The following is a 24,062-nucleotide window of genomic DNA, read 5'->3' on the forward strand; positions in this document are numbered from 1 at the left end:
TTCCCTCTTTTCTTTTTTTCCCAAGACTAAAATATTTAAGAATTAACCAAGGAAGTGAAAGACGTGTACAATGAAAACTAGCAGAATGTTTCTGAAAGAGAACATAAATAAATGGAAGCATATTCCATGTTCATTGATTAGAAGACTTAATATTGTTAACACATCAGTATTACCCAACGTGACCTACAGAGTCAGTGCAGTCCCTCTCAAAATCCCAATGATATTTTTGCAGAAATAGAAAACTCCATCCTAAAATTCATAAATAAACTGAAAGAACCCAAATAGCTAAAACCATCTTAAAAAGGACTACAAAGCTTGAGGGCTCATGCTTCCTGATTTCCAAGCTTACTACCAAGCTATCATAATCAAAACAGGGTACTGAAATAAAGACAGATGTATAGACCAAAGAGCTCCAAGAAATAGCCCCTCACATATGTGATCAAATGATTTTTGACAAAGGTGCTAAAACCATTCCCTAGGGAAAGGACTGTCTCTTCAGCAAATGATACTGGGAAAACTGGATATCCACATGCAAAAGAATAAAGTTGGACCCTTATTTAACAACGTACACAAAATATGTCAAAATGGATTGTGGTGCCTGGGTTAAGCTCAGCTGGTTAAGCATCTGACTTTTGCTTGGGTTGTGATTTTGCAGTTTGTGAGTTTGAACGCTGTGTTGGGCTCTGTGCTTACAGCTCTGAGCCTAGAGCTTGCTTTCGATTCATGTCTCCCTCTCTCTTCCCCTACCCTGTTTGCGCTCTGTCTCTCCCTCTTTCTCAAAGATAAATAAACATTTAAAAAAATTTAAAAAGTCAAAATGGATCAAAGATTTAAATGTAAGAATTGAAACTATAAAACTCTTAGATGAAAACATTAGACAAAAGCTTAGAATTACATTTGACAATGACTTCTTGGATTTGACAGCAAAGTCTCGGGCAACAAAAGAAAAGATAAACAAATTGACCTTTGAGAAAATTAAAACATTTTGCACATCCCAAGACACTTTCACTAGACTAACAAGGCAACCCACAGAATGAGAGAAGATATTTGCAAATCATGTGTCTGATGAGGGACTAATATCGACAATGTATAGAGAACCCCTAAACCTCAGAAGCAAAAAACAACTGGATTCAAAATTGGCAAAAGTCTTGAGTAGGCATTTCTCCAAAGAAGAAATACAAATGATCAATAAGCACATAAAAAGTTTCTCAACATAGGTATAATATAGATGAAACTTGGGGACATTATGCTGGGTAAAATAAGCTAGTCACAATAGGACAAATACTGTGTGATTCCATTTATATGATATACTTAGTATTTTCAAATTTATAGAGACAGAATGTAAAATGGTTTTGCCAGGACCTAGTGAGAGGGAGGAATGGGATTTTATTGTTTCAAGGGTATAGAGTTTCAGTTTCATAAGATGAAAAAAAAGAACTATGGACACAATGGTGGTGTTGGTTGCACATTATAAATATATTAGGGGTGCCTGGGTGGCGCAGTCGGTTAAGCGTCCGACTTCAGCCAGGTCATGATCTCGCGGTCCGGGAGTTCGAGCCCCGCGTCAGGCTCTGGGCTGATGGCTCAGAGCCTGGAGCCTGTTTCCGATTCTGTGTCTCCCTCTCTCTCTCTGCCCCTCCCCCGTTCATGCTCTGTCTCTCTGTCCCAAAAATAAATAAACGTTGAAAAAAATTAAAAAAAATATATTAAATATCACTGAACTGTATATTAAAAATGGTTAAGTTGATAAATTTTGCTATGTGTATTTTATCACAGTAAAAAAAAGTTATCAGTTAAATGAGATAGTAAATAATAGTAAATAATAGATTTACTTTATAGTAAATAATAGATTTTTTATCCTTTGAGGGAGAATTTGATTTTTGACAATAGTTATATAAGTTTTTGGGGGCCTGGTCTTGTTAGTATTAGGAGTAGTTAAACTTGTTACTTTTTATTTTTTTATTAAAAAATTTTTTTTAAGTTTATTTGTTTATTTTGAGAGAGAGTATATGAGGAGGGTAGAGGCCAAGAGAGAATTCTAAGCAGGCTCTGCAGTGTCCATGCAGAGCTTGATGTAGGGCTCAGACTCACAAACCGTGAGATCATGACTGGGCTGAAAGTCAGAGTAGGATTCTCAACCACCTGAGCCACTCAGTGCCTAGTGGTTAAATTTGTTATTAACATTTTTGGTTCACAGTAAGACCTAAGAGTAACTTGGAGTAATTTTTGTATGGCCTATACATCTTGTAAAGATAATTTTACACTTAGAGCAGAGCTGCAAAAATAGTACATTGCATTTGCTTGTTATTTTTCTTTTTTTTTTTAGTTAATAATTTTTAAATTTATATCCAAGTTAGTTAGCATATGGTGCAATATGATTTCAGGAGTAGATTCCTTAATGCTCCTTCCCCATTTAGCCCATTCGTCCTCCCACAACCCCTCCAGCAACCCTCTGTTTGCTATATTTAAGAGTCTCTTAAGTTTTGTCCCCCTCCCTGTTTTTATATGATTTTTGCTTCCCTTCCCATATGCTCATCTGTTTTGTATCGTAAAGTCCTCATATGAGTGAAGTCATGATATTTGTCTTTCTCTAATTTCACTTAGTATAATACCTTCCAGTTCCATCCAAGTAGTTGCAAATGGCAAGATTTCATTCTTTTTAACTGCCGAGTAATACTCCGTTGTATACATATACCACATCTTCTTTATCCATTCATCCTTCGATGGACATTTGGGCTCTTTCCATACTTTGGTTATTGTTGATAGTGTTGCTGTAAACATTGGGGTGCATGTGTCCCTTTGAGACAGCACACCTGTATCCTGTGGATAAATACCTAGTAGTACAATTGCTGTGTCGTAAGGTAGTTCTAGTTTTCGTTTTTTGAGGAACCTCCAGACTGTTTTCCAGAGTGGCCGCATCAGTTTGCATTCCCACCAGCAATGCAAAAGAGATCCTCTTTATCCACATCCTCGCCAAGATCTGTTGTTGCCTTAGTTGTTAATGTTAGCCATTCTGACAGGTGTAAGGTGGTATCTCTTTGTGGTTTTGCTTTGTATATCCTGGATGATGAGTGAAGTTGAGCATTTTTTCATGTGTTGGTTGGCCATCTGGATGTCTTCTTTGTAGAAGTGTCTATTCATGTCTTCTGCCCATTTCACTGGATTCTTTGTTTTTTTTGGTGTTGAGTTTAATAAGTTATTTATAGATTTTGGATACTAACCCTTTATCTGATATGTCATTTGCAGATATCTTCTCCCATTCTGTCAGTTGCCTTTTAGTTCTGCTGATAGTTCCTTCGCTGTGCAGAAGCTTTTTATTTTGATGAGGTCCAAGTAGTTAATTTTTGCTTTTGTCTCCCTTGCCTCTGGAGACGTGTTGAGTAAGAAGTTGCTGTTGCTGTGGTCAAAGAGGTTTTTGCCTGCTTTCTCCTCAAGGATTTTGATGGCTTCCTGTCTTACATTATTAGGTCTTTCATCCATTTTGAGTTTATTTTTGTGTATGGTGTAAGAAAGTGGTCCAGTTTCAAACTTCTACATGTCACTGTCCAGTTTTCCCATCACCACTTGCTGAAGAGACTGTCTTTATTCCATTGGATATTCTTTCCTGCTTTGTGAAAGATTAGTTGGCCATATGTTTGTGGGTCCATTCTGGGTTCTGTGTTCTGTTCCATTGATCTGAGTGTCTCTTCTTGTGCCAGTACCATACTGTCTTGATGATTACAGCTTTGTAATACAGCTTGAAGTCTGGGATTGTGATGCCTCCAGCTTTGGTTTTCTTTTTTCTGATTGTGTTGGCTATTTGGGGTCTTTTGTGGTTCTATAAAAATTTTAGGATTGTTTGTTCTAGTGTTTGTTTTTTCTTACTCTCCTACAATTAGTGATACTTCTTCAGTCTTTATCTTTTGTGACTTTGATACTTAAAAAAAAATTTTTTTTTAATGTTTATTTTTGAGAGAGAGACAGAGAGTGCAAATAGGAGAGGGGCAGACAGAGAGGGAGATACAGAATCTGAAGCAGGCTCCAAGCTCTGAGGTGTTAGCACAGAGCCCATTGTGGGATCGACCTCATGGACCATGAGATCGTGACCTGAGCTGAAGTTGGATACTTAACCAACCCAGCCACCTAGGTGCCCCTTAATGTTTTGTTTTTGAGAGAGAAACAGCACAAGCAGGGGAGGGGCAGAGAGAGAGGGACACAGAATCCGAAGCAAGTTCCAGGCTCTGAGCTATCAGCACAGAGTCTGACATGGGGCTTGAACTCACAAACTGTGAGATCATGACCTGAGCTTATTTTGGACACTTAACTGGCTGATCCACCCAGGTGCCCCTCATGCCTTGATACTTCGGAAGTGAGGTGTTCAGTGGTTTGTTGGTTTTGGTTTGTTTGATGATTTCTCTTGATTAGATTGAGGATATGCATTCTTTGGAAGGATATCATAGAGGTGAGGTACTGTTCTTGATACATCTTAACGGGGTGCAAGATGTCAGTATGTATCATTGGTGGTGTTAACCTTAATCAGTTGGTTTAAGTGCTGTCTACTAGGATACTATACTACAAATTTACTGTTTTTCCGCTTGTCATTTCTAAATATTCTGAGAGAGATACTTTGAGTCTATGCTTAAACTTTTACCCACTAATTTTAGTGTCCATTGGTTTTTCTTGCCTGTGAGGGTTGCTGTGAAATTCTAGTGGTGACTTTTATATTCACCTCATTCTTTATGTTTACGAATCCTTTTGTTAAGAAGAGTTGTTCGTTTTCCCCATTATAAGTTTTTTACAGTCACTTTTTGTACTTGTTTTGGTTAAATTCCAATTGAACTCTACCAGTATATTTTAATTTGAGGAAGACTGACAGTTCTTTTAATAAGTTTAGGACTATTCAGTTTAGAATATAATCTGTAAACTCACTTCTTTGGTGCATTGTATATATCACTTTCTAAAGTTCATTTTTGTGTGGGTCTCATTTTTTGTTATTTGTAAAGTAACTTTTTTTGGTAGGAATCCATGTAACTATTCAGATGATTTTTCTAAAATGAAGTATCTCAAGTTACAAGTTGGGGGAACCTAGTGAATTATATTTTGTGTTAATATGTGGTTTAAAACTTTTTAATTTATTAACTATATGGGAGTGAAAACATACCTTTATTTGTTTTCTTTCCTTCATAGGCTTGAAAAGGAATATACTACAATAAAAACTAAAGAAATGGAAGAGCAAGTTGAAATTAAAGTAAGCATCTCAGGACTTTTAAAAGTACGAAACATAAATTTATTGAAGTCAGTGTTTTTTATATATATATCTATATATCTATATATATCTATATATATCTATATATTGGTTATGTTGATATATTTGATATATTTATTTTCTGGAGCAAATTTAGCAATAATGTTTATATTGACTTACTGGTAAATTGATTTACCATCCCACTAGATTATAGTTAAAAATGAACCTTTCAAAAACCAGAATAATGTAACAAGGGATTTTCATTCTAGTGTGAGAGCAGCTTTATTTCCAGATTTGTTGATGGGCCACCAGGAGAAAATACTTCTGTGGGGAAGATAATTATCACTCCATTTAAGCATATTTTAAAAAATTGCAGAGAAGTTATTCCATAACATGCATAGATTAACAGTAGTGTAGTCTAAGGTAGATCAAACTTGTTGCACCAGAACTAATTATGGCTGCCTTAGAGCTGCGGGAAACTTGGGCTAATTGAATTTTCTCATCTGTAAGCCAAGGTTATACTTTTGAACTCTCCACAGAAATAGGTAGATTGCCAACTTAAGGGATATATAATCCTATATATACCTTAAAAATTCTTATTTGTCCCCCCTTTAGGCTAGAAATTCTTAAGCTGAGGATCTTTGGCGTTGTTTGAGCTGGGAGTTAAGGATAGTTGTATTGGCTTTATGCTGATATTTTAGGATGGGGATAATGAGTAAGAAGCATGAGTTAATGAAGGAACCCAGTGACTCACTGATCCAATTTCTTATGTGTCTATATTCTACCCCTTAACACACACACGCACATGCAAATAAAATAAGTTTTGTGAGTGTCCCCACCTTTTTTTTTTTTTTTTTTTTTTTAGCTCTTTTAATGTGTCTGAGTTTTGATTTAGACCTGGCAAGGCATTAGATGATTAATCACCTTACTTATACTTAATTAGCCATGTCTTAATTCACCTTTGCTGTAAAATACCACTTCATTACTCACATTCCACAGGCCCTTTTTACAATTAAGGGAATGAGTTCTATTAAATTGGCATTCTTTCTTGGCCATGGTCCTCCTCAAAAGCCTCTTTGGAGACAACCACTCCTATTTTTCTTTGTAACCTCTTTCTCATCTGTCTCCCTTTTCTAGGTGTTTTATTTTCATTTCTATCAGTATTCCCTGTCAATTGGAAATAGATACTTCTACATTTTTGAGAGAGAGAAGGAAAAGACCTGTGTGGATGTTTTTCCCTCCTTTTAAAAAATTCTGTCACCCAACTGCTGCTCTACCATTTGCTTTTCTTTTAGGTACCATGAGTAAGAGTAATATTAAATCATACCCTCCACTTCAACCTACTGAAAGTGGAAAAGTACGTCATCCTGATGAGTGGGGAGAGAGTATGGGTTATCGCACACCACGAATATTCGGAACTGCAAATCAAGAATCTGAGGATGGGAAGCCATCCTGTTCATTTCACCATGCTATGTGATTGCAAAAAAAAAAAAAAAAAAAAAATCACAGATCTATGAACCATCTTTGCTCTTTTTTTTTTTAAATTTTTTTTAATGTTTATTTATTTTTGAGACAGAGACAGAGCATGAATGGGGGAGGGGCAGAGAGAGAGGGAGACACAGAATCGGAAGCAGGCTCCAGGCTCTGAGCCATCAGCCCAGAGCCTGACGTGGGGCTCGAACTCACGAACCGTGAGATGGTAACCTGAGCTGAAGTTGGACGCTCAACCGACTGAGCCACCCAGGCGCCCCTGAACCATCTTTGCTCTTAAAGAAATTTCTTCTAAACTTAAATGGCATGAATAGTAGTAATACCAAGAGGCCTTTTCAGAAAGATCTTTAGCACAGTTTATCTTGTATTTGAATTTTTTTTCAAACTTGAGTTTTCGGGGAAGTTTTATAGTTCATATACCTCACAGAATACTTTTGAATGCCAGCTCCATGTGTCTTAGGGAAAAACAGATGGCATAAGTATTTATAGAGAAGAATCTCGGTGGGGGAAAATGAAAGTTCAAAAAGTTAGTCAACACATTGGATAAATAAAGTCTGCTGATGTCAGGTAGTTCTTTTATAAAATTTTGTTTCCATGTTGTTTTTTTCTTACTCTTGTACCATTTTCATCTCTTTCTTCACTCCTGCCCCCCAAAGGACAAAGCCACAATAATTTTTGTACTCTACTTTTGTTTTACTTTATATAAGCTTGAGTCTCTGTGATGTTTTACTTGAACCTGGCAACTCATCTCAGTCATAATCAGATGACCATCTCATTTACAGTTAGTTATCCATGTATTATTTGAGCCTTTCTCTCCAAAGGGATGTGCCACTTACCTAATCATTCCCTTTTCCCTTCCCCCCAAGGTCCCTTGTGCAAATAAATGAGTTCTCTTAAACTAGTGCTTTCTTGCCTTGGTCCTCCTCAAAAGCCTTTGGAGAGAATCTTACACTGTTTTTTACACAAGCAAATAGTATAAGATCATCAAATTATTTGATGTTTTGATACGGAAGTAAAAAATCAGCCATTGATGTGTTAAGGTTTCCTTTTTTTTTTTTTTTTTTTAAATTCTAAGACCTTGGGGTTGTTAACTTTTTATTATTAGAGTTGTATCTGGAAGCTCTCTGATGAAAATGTAACTTTTAAGTATTTTCTACCCCCTCTCGAAGTATTATAGAAAGATTTTGTTAATAATGGTTTCATATGGAGAATCTTACATTTTATTGTGTGAAATTTTTTGTTAATAGAAACAGCTTTATCAGTATCTTCTTCCAATCTATTGATGTTCCACCTGAGGGGGAGGAGGTAAGAAATATTAAAATTCTAGCTTATATTAGGGTACCTCACAAATCTTTAAAAAAGAAAAACCTTTATTCCCCCACTCTATTTAAGACTGACATATGAATTAATAATCAATATTCATATTTAAATTTTGTGCTTTAGGAACATAGAGTTTTAAGCTCTACAAATAGGAGGAGTTAGATATTCTGACTGGTTTTTAGCCAGAAGTTAAATTATGAAGTATTCTAGATATGCTGGAAAACAGAGAATAATGTAAAAACACTGTATATTCACTGCTTGGCATAAAAAAATAAATGTTATCTGAATTACCCAGGAATTATATTTAACAGTCAGTGTGAAGTGTTCTAGTAATGACACATTTATTTAACATTTAATATGTAAAGGGTCCTTTACAGGCATCATCTACTTTTACTCTTCTGATAACCTCATGAGAGGGTTCTTAACTCATCTTTTTGAGCTTCAGTAAGCTCAAAAATATGCTAGTGGTCACATTGCTAGGAAATGGTGAAAGTCAAGGATTTGAATTCTGATTTATGTTTTACTAAGACCCATATATATTCCTCAGTGTATGCACTGTGCTGCTTTCCAAAAGAGACTTAATGCATTGTGATATAAGAAGGATTTGAATGCCCAGTTTTCTGTAGCATCACAAACTTTTCATTAAAAAACTAATGGCTACGTAATAATATCCAAAGGGATTTATTCAAGAAGTCATCCATTTAAAAGATACTTGCAGGTCCTACTACATGTCCAAGCAGTGTTCCAGGCACTAGATATGTGTTTCTGATATATACCAATTTATGTGCTCATGGAGCTTGCATTCTAGTATGGAAGTCAGACAATAAACAAAAAAGTAAAATATGTAATATTTTAGATGATGATAAGTGTTAAATGGAGGAAAAAAAAAACCCTCAGGTAAGGGAGAATAAAATGGTAGTTTTTGGATTAAAAATTTAGAGAAGTTGACCAGATTATTTTTGAATAAAGATCTGAAGGAAGTGAGAGAGCTAGATATATAGATATCTTGAAGGAGAGCAGAATCTGGTCAGGACTATGTACCCCATGAGGAATAATAAGGAGACCATGGTAGATGGGACAATATGCATGATGAGGAAAGTGACAGGAGGTAAGATGTTGTGGAATGCAGATAGTGTAGGTTGTTGAACATGTGAAGACTTTGGCTTTTAATTTGGAGAACCATTTGGGGTATTAGTGGAGGAAGAGAAGATCTGACTGAAGTTTTCATTGGATCCCTCTGGCTGCTGTGTTGGGAGTAGATTGCAGGGGACAGGAAAACTAAGTAGAGGCTGATGAAGTACTGCAGGGAAGAGATGATGGTGGCTTGTACTGACTTGGTAAGAAGTGATTGTTTTCTGAATAGATTTTAAAGATAAAGCTGACAAGTTGATTGTGGAGGTGTGAGAGGGTTCGGAAGTGAGCATTTTGGCTTTAGTATGTAGAAAAATGGAGTTTCCACTACTTGAGATGGAGAAATCTACAGGAGGATCTGGTTTGGGGACGAATATCAGGAGCCCAATTTGAGATATTTTAAGTATCAAAAGCCTAGGAGATATTCAAGTAGAGCCTTGAATATTCAGAGTTGAATTTAAGAGAGGACAGACTTAAAATATGAATTTTGCAGTTATTGACAGAATGATGACAGTAAAAGCCATGAGAGTGGATGAGATTACCTGGGGGGATGAGTGTAAATGAAATAGAGAAGAGAGTTCAAGAGCTGAGCCTGAGAGTAAGCCAACATTTAAGTTGGAAAGATGAAAGCAAAGCTGGAGAAAACTAGGGAGGTATAGTATCCTAAAAGCCAAGAGAAAAGAGTGTTTCAAAAAGAATGATTTTACTGTGTCAATGCTAAGGAGTATTCTTGTGAGCTGAAAATGGAGAAACAAATGAATTTATCAACATGTAGATAAACTGGAAAAGAGCAGAGAAGTGGTGAGAACTAAAATTTGAATGAAACAAGAAAAAATTGGAGATAGGGAGTATCGATACCTTTCAGGGATTTGCTATAAAGAAGAGAGAAATGGGACAGGAGCTTAGAGAGAGGGTCACGACATTGAGGAGATTTTGGTTTTTCTTTACTTTTTGTTAAGATGGGAGAAATAACCACATTTTTATGGTAATAACCGAGTAGGAAAAATTCATGACGGGCGAATTCAGGGGTAATTGCTGGAGTCATCAGGGTTTAGGATTTAGCTCATAGGTAGGAGATTTGGTCTACTAACATGGATAGTTAATCCACAATAATGAGAGAATCTAAAATATATGGGAAAAATGTAGGTAAGATGTAGGATGTGGTTGTGGTAGTTTGCAAAGTTCTGTTATTGCTTCAATTATTTTAGTGAAATTAGAAATAAGATTATCAACTGAGAGTGACAGTGGGGTGGAGGGTTGCTGGTTTGAAGAAAGAGGTGCCAAGTAGGAAACAGTGATCTGAGAGGGTGAGAGAAGGAACAGACTAAGGAAATAAATAAGAGTCCAACTGAATTTAGTGATGGTTAATTTAAATAAACGTCATGGTTTTTATTTTTCTTCAGTCATATTTACCAGCATAGGTGCAGACACAGAGTTGTCAGTATGTTGACTCAGTAGTTGTTTTACCAGGCAAATGTGCTAACTCCTAAGGGACAGTGGGCAAAAGGGAGGATAAAGGCAAGGGATCATCTATGATGATTGGAAATTAAACTTTGTAAAGAGGGAAGAGAGCACATCAGAGTGGGGGACAGTGAAAAGTTGATAGGATCAGTGAATTGTCCAAGAAGAGGATTATTAAGTTTAGGTTATTTCATAAAATGAGTAAGGTGGCAAAAATAAATTGAGTTGTTACAAAGTAAAATTCTCCCATTTTGGTATATTTTGTTTTTTGTTTTTTGTTTTTTTTTCATTTTTCGGTATTAAAAAGCGTGCATATAGTTTGAGTGTTTGCATATAAAGATTTCTGGCACCTTATGTTTTCTTAGCCAGTTGTAAAAAGTAGAATTATTGAATTGTAGGATATTAGTATTTTTAAGACTTTTGATATGCATTCAGTAAATCTCTTAAAGAGTTTTTCCGGGGTATCTTCTTTTTGGCAGCGAATTTCTGTTCCACTAACACCTTGGTGGCTACATTAGGTGTTTCATTCTGGCTCTCCATCTCATTTTCTCTTTTCTAACTTAGTAGGGCAAAAATGTCTCTCCCTCTCTTTTTTCTTAAGTGTATGCATCTATTAGTCTTGTTCTTTATGATTTTTACTTTAAAGTTTAGAAAACATTCTTAATTCACTCTGGGAAATATGATTAAAAAGATACTCAAAAATTAGAAATCAGTCAAGTGATAGATTTTAGTCTACTTGCCTATATATCAGCAATAAACATTTCAAAAATATCTGAGAAAAAGAAATTCCACTTAAAGTAAGAATAAAAGCATATGTAAGAACCACCTAAATGAAAAATACGTCATCACTGAAAAACTTTGCATTAAGGCATTTAAAAAAGCTGTGTACCGGGGAGAGACACAAAGAACTCCATGTTATATAAAGTTATGATTTCCCCCATCAAATATTCATTAGCAAGTCCAGTCATTAAAAAAAATCTAAATAATACTTTAAACAATAGACAAAAGTTAAAAAATAGTATTCGTGCCTGACTTCAACAATATTATGAGCAATGCTTATCATTAATCAAGTTTTTGGTCTTATGCTGTCTCATTTATGGGAAAAATTTATTCATCCCATATCACTGTATGTTTTATTACTCTAAGTTTCTGAATGTTTTTTTTAATGTTTATATTTGAGAGAGAGACAGAGTGCAAGCTGGGGACGGGCAGAGAGGGGGGGGTGGGGGAGACACTGAATGCAAAGCAGGCTCCAGGCTCTCAGCTGTCAGCACAGAGCCTGATGTGGGGCTCCAACTCATGAACTGTGAGATCATGACCTGTGAGATCATGACCTGAGCTGAAGTCAGGCCTTTAACCTACTAAGCCATCCAGGCACCCCTACTCTAAGTTTCTAGATGAGTAAATGGAGAGTCTAAGATGCTGAATGTTAATGGTAGAGGGAGTATTTGAACCTAAACCTACCTAACTTCAAAACACACTATCTTAACTAACTTAGTAAACTAGTAGTTAAGGTTTTTGGAGGATAAATAAAATATAAGAATGGAAGAAATTAGCTCCACCAGATGTTAAAGGGGATTACAAAGGTACAATTACCAAAATACTGTGGTACTGGTTCAAAAAAGAAACACTCAAAACTTAATAGGTAATCCTGAAATAGTCTTTAATACCGATAAAGCCTATTATATTTATCAATATATGATGAAATAAATGCCACATACATGAGGAATTGGTTTATTTAAAAAGTCATTTTCAGATACTTGGGTATGATTTGGGTAGATGTTAGGAGAAAAATAAATTTAGCTTATTATTTATAGCAAAATTTCAGAAGATTTAATGGGGACGGGGGGAACCAGGTGAATGTTTTTAGTTCTAAATTTTGTGATACTTTAGCATTATTTCTATTGTAACATTAACTTTATTCAATCAATTGTCTGGTTGAACTTAATTTTCTAAGTCCTAGGATAAACAATATTTTACTTTGTTGATGAAGTATGTTGAGACCATTTTGAGAATGCCATTTATTTCTTTGGATTTTCAGACTTTAAAAACATCTATTAATTGCTCATTTGTCTAAACCACTGTGCTGAATATAATATGAATAACCAAGAAATGAAAAACACTTCCTTCTCCTCAAGCTATTTTGTAGTCTGAAGTCACACATAAAATAACAATGATTTCAAATCATCTGAATGTGTTCTAGTGGATAGAACAAGAAAATCTAATTTGCAAAATGTATTATTATTATTGTTTAATGTATAATGTTTATTCTTGAGAGAGAGAGCACGAGCATGGGAGGGGCAGAGAGAGACAGAGACACAGAATCCCAAGCAGGCTCCAGGCTGTCACCTGTCAGCACAGAGCCTGATGCAGGGCTCCAACTCACGAACTGTGAGATCATGACCTGAGCCGAAGTCGGATGCTTAACCAACTGAGCCACCCAGGCCCCCCTAATTTGCAAATGTTTGTAATAATTCTAAGATTTATATGTTCCAGTTTGTGGTCCACTTAATAAGATACAATAATTTATAGAATCTTTATTTCCTTGGTCTGAGACTTTATAGGTTATATATAAACTATATTTTAGTCTTTACTGGAAAAATAATAGTTTGAGTTAATAGAAGAGGTTTTTTTTAAAAGCAGGAATTTAGAGGATGGTAGGATTGGAAGAAGGCTGGATTGAGTTCTGGAGTAAATTTGTACAAAAGGTAAGGGGAATGTGAAATAATGATGGCACAATAAAGAGATAAAGGATTCTAAAATGAAGGGATAACATATCAGGATTCATATGAAATTATGTTGGTGGAATATGTAAAAAGGAGAAAATTTTTTTAATGTAGAGTTTTTTAGTTTTAATTCTTAATAGCAGTAATTTGATAGGGTTTTGGGAGTCAGTGGTTAGGTGAAGTTTTTTTGTTTTTTTGTTTTTTTTTTTAATTTGGTTTTACTGTTTGAACTGTGACGAAATGCCAGTAAGTAGAGCTTTTCATTTTGTAAGCTGTTTTTTTTTGTTTTTTTTTTTTTTTTCAAATTTTTATTCTTCAGTAGGCTCCATGCCCAATGTGGAGCTTGAACTCACTACCCTGAGATCCATAGTTGCATGCTGTACTGACTGAGCCAGCTAGGTGCCCCCATGTTTTTAAAATTCAAAACTACTCATAAGTAATTAATTTGAGGAAAACAACTCAATCTTTATATTTTCACAATGTAAGAAATATTGCAACTTGGCATATACAAGGAATAAATGAAGGCTGCTCTAGTCCTAAACTGATAATTTGTTTTTGGTATTTATCCTGTGAGCTGCCTTTTTCAGATTTCTTAGTTATTTCCCAAAAATTTGAATACTATTTGTGTAGATAGTCTTTGTAGGAGCTAAATGAGTTCGAATCTTTTCTGTCTAATGGGAATGTTAAGACAGATAAGAAAATGTTGACTATGAGTCTTAATAGGTATTTTAAGAAAGGGGTTATGTATTGTAGCTTATATTTAAAATTCATTGACAGCTGGAGTGATAAATGTGGTCATTTCCTTTGCCATGTATTTCCTACCCTGAACTTGTAAGAATTTGACAGATAATGTAACCATTTCTTAGACTTCTCCTATGTATAAAAGGTGGTACGTTTTAAGGACACGATTTAGGTATCTTTTAATCTCAGGAATGCTTGCAAGCAAACCTTTTGTTGTTTGTTTGTCTCTTTCTTTTTTCTTTTTTCTTTTGTTTTTTGCAGAGATTACGCACAGAAAATAGACTTTTAAAACAGCGCATTGAAACATTAGAAAAAGTAAGTAAATAACTACTTTTGTATGCAAGCTTCTGTTGTATGCACAGTATTATTTTTTATTTTAAATAATGGCTCAAGAAATCTATCACATGTCTCCAAAGTTGTGATATTGGCTGCTTAGCTTGCCTACCTTACTACTTTACTAAGTAACTTGTTATTCATAACAATTGATCACTACAAGTCCTTGAGATTTAAGGTTAAAGTTTTAACTGAGGTTATTATTAGAGTAACATTGGTACCATTTATTTTCTTTACATATAGTCTCTAAAAAAAGTATGTTCTTTAGAAGTAGCCTAATTGAGAATCCATTCTGAATAGCATTTTAAAAATGGCTTTCAAATGTTGCCCTGACTCTAGCCATATATTAAATGTGTCAATGATTCCTTTAATGCCTAGGATGACTTGAAGTTTAGCCAAAATGACTGATTGCTCATATATAAATTCACCATGGTGTTGATTTTCAACACAGGGGAATTGTGCTTAAACTTTTGGTTCTTAGACTTATTTTGATACTACCTTTTACCTCTTTCTTCCTCTCTGTTTAATATAAAATAACTAGGCAAATGTGGAAAGTTTTGCATTATTTTTAATGTACTTTTAATGTAATGTCTGTTGTAGTATTTAAGTATTAAGTAATAAAGGTACAGTCTAAGAGGTTTGGTTTGTCAAAAGAAAAGGCTGAATTCACAAAGTCTTTTGGTGTTTGGCGGGGCTTTTTTTTAAATGGAAGATGAGAGTAATTAGATTTATAGATGATATTGCAGAATCTTAAAATCTTCTCTGAAAATCTACAGATTGATATTCAAGAAAGAAAACATGAATATGTGGATAGTTTGGATATATGTCTTTTGTTGGAAGGCACTGATCGTTTACTAAATAACACCACACACAAGGATAGGATATTTATTACGTGTCTTTTTGTTGTATAATAATTTCAAGTACATTATATTAAGTCAAAAATAGTTTTCCTGTATTCCTTCATCTTATTAGAGTTGTCTTGAGGATAATTCTATTTTTTTGGTGACTCTGCAGAAAGGTTGAGCTTAATTTAGTTTTTAAGCCATTTTAATTGTATACTATGTTTTTCATTAAATACTCAGTTTATACTAAAATATGTTTTCCTAGGTGGTATTTTATTTTGGAGTGAGATATTTTCACAAAGTATTTTTATTTCATTGAACCTTCAGAAAGATAAAGGTGCTATAGGAAAGTATTAAGTTTGGATTTTACTTTAGAAAATTAAGTACCTTTCTACCGGCTTACATGGCCTAGGTGTGTCCTTTAGCACTTGGAATTCTAGAAATACTTAGGTTTCAGTTAAATTCTATAACCTAAATGTTTACTTTCTCAGTTTTTGCTAGAATTTATTAAGTTGAGCTCATTAATTTCATTTGTCATATTTTCCTTGCTTTGCTTCTTTGGAAGTTGCTGTTGTACAAATTGCTGTCACACTTTATAAGTGGAATTGCGTACTCAATTTCCTTCTCCCTTTCTTCTAAGTGGTTTGACAATATGGCTGATTCCAAACATAGAACTTAAAAGTATGCTTTAAAAGAAGCCATTTGCTTGTCTCAAATGATGAAAAACTTCTTAGTATTTGTGTTGGTCTTCTAGAAGCATATGGTTTTCTGTGGTCTGTCCTCATTTTGATATATTTTTCTTAAGAATTAAGGATGATACCACACACAGTAAAAAATAGCTTTAATGTCAAATCTATATGTTCATTTTAATTACAATGAAAAGTAGATGGAATTTGGGTATGCTTTGTTTCTTCTTATTCCTAATTTTATGCACCTTTATTTTATTTCTTTCTCTTAAATTTCTATCTGAATTTTTCCTTTTGTAGGAAAGTGCTTCCTTGGCAGATAGATTGATACAGGTATAGTTTTTTTCGTTTAGCATTTTCTCTAACTTTACTTCTAAGGGAAGCCCTAAACCTAGAAAATCACATTTTAATGCATGCAATTTTACATGCATTTTTCCTAGCAATAATTTTTTGGGGCAGTATATTATGTGCATAAACTTAATTTTTGATAACGGTGCATTATCTTGGTTTATTAGATACCTTTTGCACGTTTTAAAGCTAACCTTATTTTAAAGTATTTATTCCAAAATGGCAATCAGTGGATTCTGTGAAATTAACTACTATTCATTGAAAGTTTTAGTTCTGCATGTGCAACTCAGTAATATTGCATGAATTGAATTTTTATTGACTGAAAGAATTATTCTTAAGATTATCAGATGAATTTTCTTATTTAGTTTCCCAAAATTTGCTGGAGCGATAATGAGCTGCTGGTTAATAATTACTTAGGCTGTTCTACTTAGGTTGTTTGAGGTGATTTTTTTTTTTTTTAACATGTCACAGTAAATAACTAAACCTCACAAAGGCAGTCTTTCTTGAATCTGTCCTAAATTGCTTTACACACACACAAATTATGTCCTAAGGGACAAGTGACAAGAGCCCAGGAGGCTGAGGAAAACTACCTCATAAAACGGGAGTTGGCCACCATCAAACAGCAGAGTGATGAGGCCAGTGCTAAACTGGAGCAAGCTGAAAATACCATCAGGAAGCTCCAGCACCAACAACAATGGGTAAGGAGTCTGGTAGTGCTTTTTCTCACTTTTCTCACCTTTCTCATCCCCTTCCCTTTAAATTTTTTTTTTTTTAAGCACAACTTCTGTGCCCCTGTTTTAAGTAATTTTGTTTTCTACTTTAATTGAATTCTTAATCATTCTTATATTCTGTAATACTTAAGGGTCTTATTGTGGTCTAGAGACTCTTCATTCTAACGTCTTTTTCTGTCTACACAGTTTTTTTAGAAATAGGTAATATTTTCATTTCTTACATTATATTTTAAGTCACAGAAAATGATGTTTGTCATACCTACTTTTTACTTTTTAGTTTTTAGAAATCTGTTTCATACTGGTATTTTGCCACAGGAAAGTTTTGAATCTTAATTCCACCTAGTTCTTGTTAGTGGTGCAGATGAAATATCACCCAACGTGGAGAATATGTGTAATTATCTCATTTAAAGTTTTGATAATGTGGGGTTTCTGTCTTGTGAAAAACTATAGCCTTAACTTCCTACATCAGGACGTCAAATTAGGAATTAAGGTATATGCTTACATATTTTCAAGAGGAGAGAAATTTCAAAGTAAAAAAAAATGAATTAAAAAAATATGTTAACTAATTTAGGGTATATTGAACAACTACTCATTGTACAGCTATTCTCAGGTATCTTTTGCAACTTAGACATCATTTTCCATTCTCAAATTCAGACTGCTATGGTCTTAAGGAGATGAGGGCTAAAAAGAAAAGCCACCTGTTTATTTTTGAAAAGATACTATTTCTTGTTTCAGTTTTCTGTTCTTAGGAGTCGGATTGTAACAGGAGTGGGCAGAAAAAGTTGTGTTAAATTTAGAACTCTATATGGGTCTGGAAGGCAAATAGAAGGACTTCAAAGTTGGACATTACTTTTATTCAATAAAATTAAGAAATACCATCATCAACTGGCTACAAATATCAGAAAACTAAAAGCAAAAAGAAGATATAGGCAGTTGAAAAAAACCATAATAACATAAAATTATTTTTTCTGTTATGTTAATGAAGATGGTTTAGAAAAATGAATAGAAAAATGATAAAAGGATACTAAAAAGTAGGGAACTCAAATAGTTCTGCCTTTGTATGAAATGTCAGTATCAAAGCATAAAAGTAGATAAAACAGAATTGAAGGTTCCTTTTGGGGATTAAATTGAACTGAGTTATTAGTGTAATGTGATTTTGTTTCAAGGAAAGATAGTAAGTATTATGTTTGCAATTAGCATAAGCTACAGTCCTAAAACATTAGAATCATGGATTACTAGTTTTTTTGCATAGGTTTTCAAATGTTGAGACCTATAGGACCTAAAAATCAGAATTTGGTTTATAACGAAGAAAGTAAAGTGGGCTAGCAAAAATAGAATGAACTGAAGCTTTTGAAAATGTAACAAAAGAATCTTTTTGTTGTTTCAAGGACAAAATCAACTCTCATTGTGAAGCTAAAATATAACAAGTAGAAAGCAGGCCTCTATTTTGATTTTGTTTCCATTTTTTTCTCACTTGGCAGTTATTCTTCTAAACTGGAATAAAATGTAAAACAGAGCACCTGGGTTGTTCAGTTGGTTGGGTGTCTGACTCGACTTCAGTTCAGGTCATGATCCCAGGGTCATGGCATCGAGACCCGAGTCAGGCTCTGCACTGAGCATGGAGCCTGGTTAAGATTTTCTCTCTCACTTCAGCCCCTCTCTCCTGTTCTCTCAATTAATTTCTCTCTCTCTCTCTCTCTCTCAAAAAAAAAAAAAAAAAAAAGACCCATAAAGCAGTGATCCACAAAACAGGTGAAAGAAACAGAGCCTTGGTTAAATTTCCAATTTCAAAGCGGAGTGCATGCATATCCCTAGATATTAAAATACTTTGCAAAATGATAAGAATATTCTTTAAAGGATTTTAGAAAGTAAGATACACTAAAGGCTTTGAGGCAGGCAAAATATAGTTCTTAACATTTAGTAATAATGGCTAGATACCTGAAAAGACAACCAATGACCTTGATTATGCTTCATTAAAAATTCCTAGACATCTGGTTTGTGAACAGTTAGAAAAATAACTTTTATTCACTAAAAGGGAATTTACTGTGTTTAAGTCATAACAAACTAACTTTGTTTCTGCAATAAACAAAAACTATTCCATAAGTGCAGTTTTAAAGGTTATTTGAGGGCACCTGCATGGCTCAGTTGGTTAAGCATCCAACTTCAGCTCAGGTCATGATCTCATGGTTCATGAGTTTGAGCACGAGTCAGGCCCAGTGCTGAGCTGACAGCTGGGAGCTTGCAGTCTGCTTTGGATTCTTTTGTCTCCCTCTCTCTCTGCTCCTCACCACCGCCCCCCCCCCAAATAAATAAAAACATTAAAGAGTTATTTGGCACTCCCATCTTATCTTTCTAGCCAAGTTTAGATAAAATAGTAAACTTAAGTGGTTTTCTAGGTGATTAACCATATCAAGAGGTTATTCATGTTAAAGCAAAGAGATGTCAGAGGTTTTTGTCTCCTAAATTGATGCTTGCTTGCTTGCTTGCTTTCTGGTTTCCTTTCTTTCTCTCTTTCTTTTTCTTTCTTTCTTTCTTTCTTTCTTTCTTTCTTTCTTTCTTTCTTTCTTTCTTTCAGTTTATTTATTTATTTTGAGAGAGACAAGTGCGAGTGGGAAGGGGCCGACAGAGAGGGAGTGAGAGAGAATCCCAAGCAGGCTCCTCACTGCCCGTGGAGAGCCCAATGCAGGGCTCAAACTTACAAGACCATGAGAGATCATGACCTGATCCAAAACCAAGAGTTGAACACTTAACCGACTGAGCTACCCAGGCGCCCCAGCCAAGTGTTTTAATGTTACCTAAATCCTTATATACAAGGTACGTTTAAGAATTTTATACATAAAATATTTCAGAAATGTTGCCAATATGTTGTGTAATCAATCAATATTCTAAAATATTTAAAGTATATTCAGAATAAGTAACTAAAATAAAAGGGTATTTCACAGAAATCTATTGCCTTGCCCTTAAGTTTAAAATTCAGAGAGAAGTCTTAGTGATGGCTTTCTATAACAAAAGACTTAGAAATTTTAATTGACAGGAAATGGGGAATTAGCCAATAATGTAATATGATTTATCTGCCACCCACCCCCTGCCCCATCCCAAGTAGTCTTCTTAGAAATATAATGACCCAATTTATTTATTTAAAAAAAAATTTTTTTTAACGTTTATTTATTTTTGAGACAGAGACAGAGCATGAATGGGGGAGGGCCAGAGAGAGAGGGAGACACAGAATCCGAAACAGGCTCCAGGCTCTGAGCTGTCAGCACAGAGCCCGACGCGGGGCTCGAACTCACAGACCGCAAAATCATGACCTGAGCCGAAGTCGGCCGCTCAACCGACTGAGCCACCCAGGCACCCCTATAATGACCCAATTTAATTCTAAGTAGCTTGCAGAAAATTTGTAGTGTTGTGTCTAGTTTGAATACGGAGACTTGTGTGAAATGTCTACACATTGTATTATGGCCAGTGTAGGAAAGACTGTGGCAGCTTGGGATATTTTTAGACTGCACTAAAGAAGACTTAAAAGAACATCATAGATATAGTCATTTGAAAGTAACTCAGGGGCACCTGGGTGGCTTGATTGAGCATCCAACTTTGGCTCAGGTCATGATCTCATGGTTTGTGGGTTCAAGCCCTGCATTGGGTTTCCTGCAGTCAGCACAGAGCCCACATTGGATCCTCTCTCCTCCTCTCTCTTTGCCCCTCCTCTGCTTGCTCACTCTCAAAAATAAATAAACACTAAAAAAAAAAAGTATTGGGGCACCTGGTGGCTCAGTTGTATAAGCCTCTGACTCTTGTTCCAGCTCAGGTCATGATCTCACAGTTTATGAGTTTGAGCCCTGTGTCTGGCTCTGCACTGACAGCTGTGGAGCCTTCTTGGGATTCTCTGTCTCCCTCTCACTTGGCCCTCCTCACTTTATCTGTGTCTCTCAAAATAAATAAATAAACATTAAAAAAAAGTATTTGAGAGGTTATCTTATGGAAAAGTGATTAGCCATTTTTGATATTGCTTCAGAAGGCAGAATGTGTTTAAGATCCAGGGATATAAAAACTTACTCATTGGAGTAGTTGCTTTGCAAGGTAGTAGTGAGTATACTACTGGCAGAAAGTGAACATTTGTTGTCACATGTTTTGATCACAGCCTTCCAATGTAACTTAATGAATTCTTCAAAACTTGGAATAAAGGTTTCAAATCTCTATTCTAGCAGGAGGTATTAAATCGGTATACTCATCTACCACCATCACTCTCTACTATCAATAGTGTCATTTTATTGATATAAAGAGCTTTGGATTTCATTTATGGGACTAATTCTAGTCCTCTTATGCTAATTATGTGACCTTTGATACTCAAGGACTCAATTTCTTTTTTCTCTAAAATGATTACATAGGGTTAGACTGTCTCATCTAACTTTTTTTTAAAAGTGTATTTATTTATCATGCACATGTGTGAGCCAGGGAGGGGCAGAGAGAGAATCCCAAGCGGGCTGCATGCTGTCAGTGTGGAGCCCTACATGGGGCTAGATCCCAAGAACTATCAGACCATGGCCTGAGCTGAAACCAAGAGTTGGATGGTTAACCAACTGAGCCAACCAAGCACCCCTCTCTTTAACTTTTTATTATTTATTTATTTATTTATTTATTTATTTATTTATTTACTATTTTTTAATGTATAATTTATTATCAATTAGGTGTTTCGATACAACACCCAGTGTTCATCCTAACAGGTGCCCTCCTCAATGCCCATCACCCACTTTCCCCTCTCCTCCACGCCCCTCTCTTTAACTTTTTAAATGAACTTTATTGAAGTATAATTTACATGCAATAAAATTCATCAAATTTTAATTGTATAATTTGATGTATTTTGGTAAATATCTAGTTGTATAACCACCACCACAGTCAAAATATAGAATATTTCCATCACCCCCAAAATTTCCCTCATGTCTCTTTGCAGTTCACCTCTCCACCTTCAGCAACTGTTGTGCTGTCACTGTAGTTTTGCCTTTTTTAGGATGTCATATAAGTGGAATCATAAGGTATGAAGCTTTTGTGTCTGGCTTCTTTCAGTTAGCATATCCCCTCACTTTTTTTTCTTTTTGGCAATTATTTTCTTTGTGATAAAATAGATACAACATAATATTTTCCATTTATGTGAATAGTACATTTATAATGCTCTGGAACAATAACTGCCATTTATTTCTTGAACTTTTTCATCATCCCAACAGAAGCGTTGTATCTATTAAAAAATAGTTCCCCCCTTTTCCTTCCCCTGGTAAACTGTATTCTACTTTCTGTCTTGTATGGATTCACCTCTTCTAGGTATGTTACGTAAGTGGAATCATACAATAATTATCCTTTTGTGTTTGGCTTATTTCACTTAGCAGACTGTTTTCAGGGTTCATCCCGGTTGTAGCATATTTAAGAATTAGGTAGTTTTTACTGTGGCTGAATAATACTCCATTTTATGTTTATACTGCATTTTGTTTTGTCTGTTGATGGTTATTTTGATTTTTGACCTTTTGGCTATTATAAACAGTGCTGCTGTGATCATTAACATACAAGTATCTGTTTGAATCCCTGTTTTTAATCATTTGGCATATATACCTAGAAGTGGAGGTCCTGGATCATATGGTAATTCTATGCTTAACTTTTTGAGCAAACACCAAAGTATTATCCACAATGGCTGTACCATTTTACATTCCCACCAGCAATGTACAAGGGTTCTAATAAATTTCTCCACATCCTCACCAACTCTTGTTATTTTCTGTTTTGTCTTGTTTTGCTTTTGGTTTCTTATTTTTTAGTAATAGCCATCCAGTAATTGGAGGTGATATTTCATTGTGGTACCGAGGAATAAATTTAACAAAGAAGATGAAAAACTCACATTGAAAACTGTGAGTCCTTGTTTATTTAACTATTGATGAAAGAAACTGAAGACATAAATAAATTGAAAGACATCCCATGTTTATGGATTGGAAGACTTAATAGTGTTAAGATATCAACACTACCCAATATGATCTACAAATTCAGTTCTAATCAATCCTATCAAATTTCTAACAGTCTTTTGCAGAAATGGGAAAGCAATCCTAAAATTCACATGGAACTGCAAGGACCCCTAAATATTGAAAATAGTCTTAAAAGAGTTGAAGGATTCAAACTTCCCAATTTGAAAATTTACTACAATCCTAGAGTACTCAAAACAATATGATACTGTTATGAAGATAGACATATAGATCAATGGAATAGAAATTTTGACAGTCTAGAAATAAACCCATACATCTATGGCCAGTTGATTTTTGACATGGGTGCCAAGGCCATTCCATGAGTAAAGAATAGTCTCTTTGACTAATCGTGCTGGGAGAACTGTATACCCTCATGAAAAAGAATGAACTGGGACCCACCCCTACCACATACCATATATAAAAATAAACTCAAGGGGCGCCTGGGTGGCTCAGTCGGTTAAGTGTTCGACTCTGTCTCAGGTCATGATCTTGCGGTTTGTGAGTTCGAGCCCTGTGTCGGGCTTTGTGCTGGGAGCCTGGAGCCTGCTTCAGATTCTGTGTCTCTCTCTCTGTCTGCCCCTCCCCTGCTCATGCTCTGTCTCTCTCTGTCTCTCAATAATAAATGTTAAAAAAAATTTTAAAAAACCCTCAAAATGATCAATGATCTTCATAGAAATTTTATAGTTTTAAAATAACTCTTCTATGATTTTAAAACTGTAACAATCTTAGAACACATGGATAAATCTTCATAACCTGCAATTTGGCAAGAGATTGTTGGATACCAAAAGCATGGGCAACAAAAGGAAACATGTAAATTCGACTCCATCAAAACTAAAACCTTTTGGGCATCAAAGGGCATTATCCAGAAAACGGAAGGGCAACACACAGAATGGTATAAAATACATGCAAATCATGTATTTGATCAGAGTTTAGCATCCAGAATATATATAAAGAACTCTTAGAACTCAACAAAAAGACAACACAATTTATTTATTTTTATTTTTATTTTTTTCAATATATGAAATTTATTGT

General features: G+C 35.0%; 1 protein-coding gene across 12 annotated transcripts in view; it reads left to right on the forward strand.

Moving 5' to 3' along the window:
- The window catches only part of EVI5 (ecotropic viral integration site 5), a 259,537-nt gene that overhangs the window by 103,873 nt on the left and 131,602 nt on the right, over positions 1 to 24,062 (forward strand). For 7 of the 12 annotated variants that reach the window (XR_007154737.1, XM_047870640.1, XM_047870636.1 and 4 more), the window contains 4 exons: positions 5,167 to 5,251; positions 14,356 to 14,409; positions 16,256 to 16,288; positions 16,855 to 17,001. Coding sequence is in view for 11 of the 12 variants with exons in the window: in XM_047870640.1 (XP_047726596.1) it covers positions 5,167 to 5,251; positions 14,356 to 14,409; positions 16,256 to 16,288; positions 16,855 to 17,001 (319 nt within the window). In the remaining variant the exon portion in view is untranslated. The remainder of the gene's footprint in view (positions 1 to 5,166; positions 5,252 to 14,355; positions 14,410 to 16,255; positions 16,289 to 16,854; positions 17,002 to 24,062) is intronic. The other 5 variants (XM_047870639.1, XM_047870641.1, XM_047870642.1 and 2 more) reach the window with 5 other exon arrangements.

The sequence above is a fragment of the Prionailurus viverrinus genome, chromosome C1, assembly GCF_022837055.1.
Source record: "Prionailurus viverrinus isolate Anna chromosome C1, UM_Priviv_1.0, whole genome shotgun sequence".
Lineage (NCBI taxonomy): Eukaryota > Metazoa > Chordata > Mammalia > Carnivora > Felidae > Prionailurus > Prionailurus viverrinus.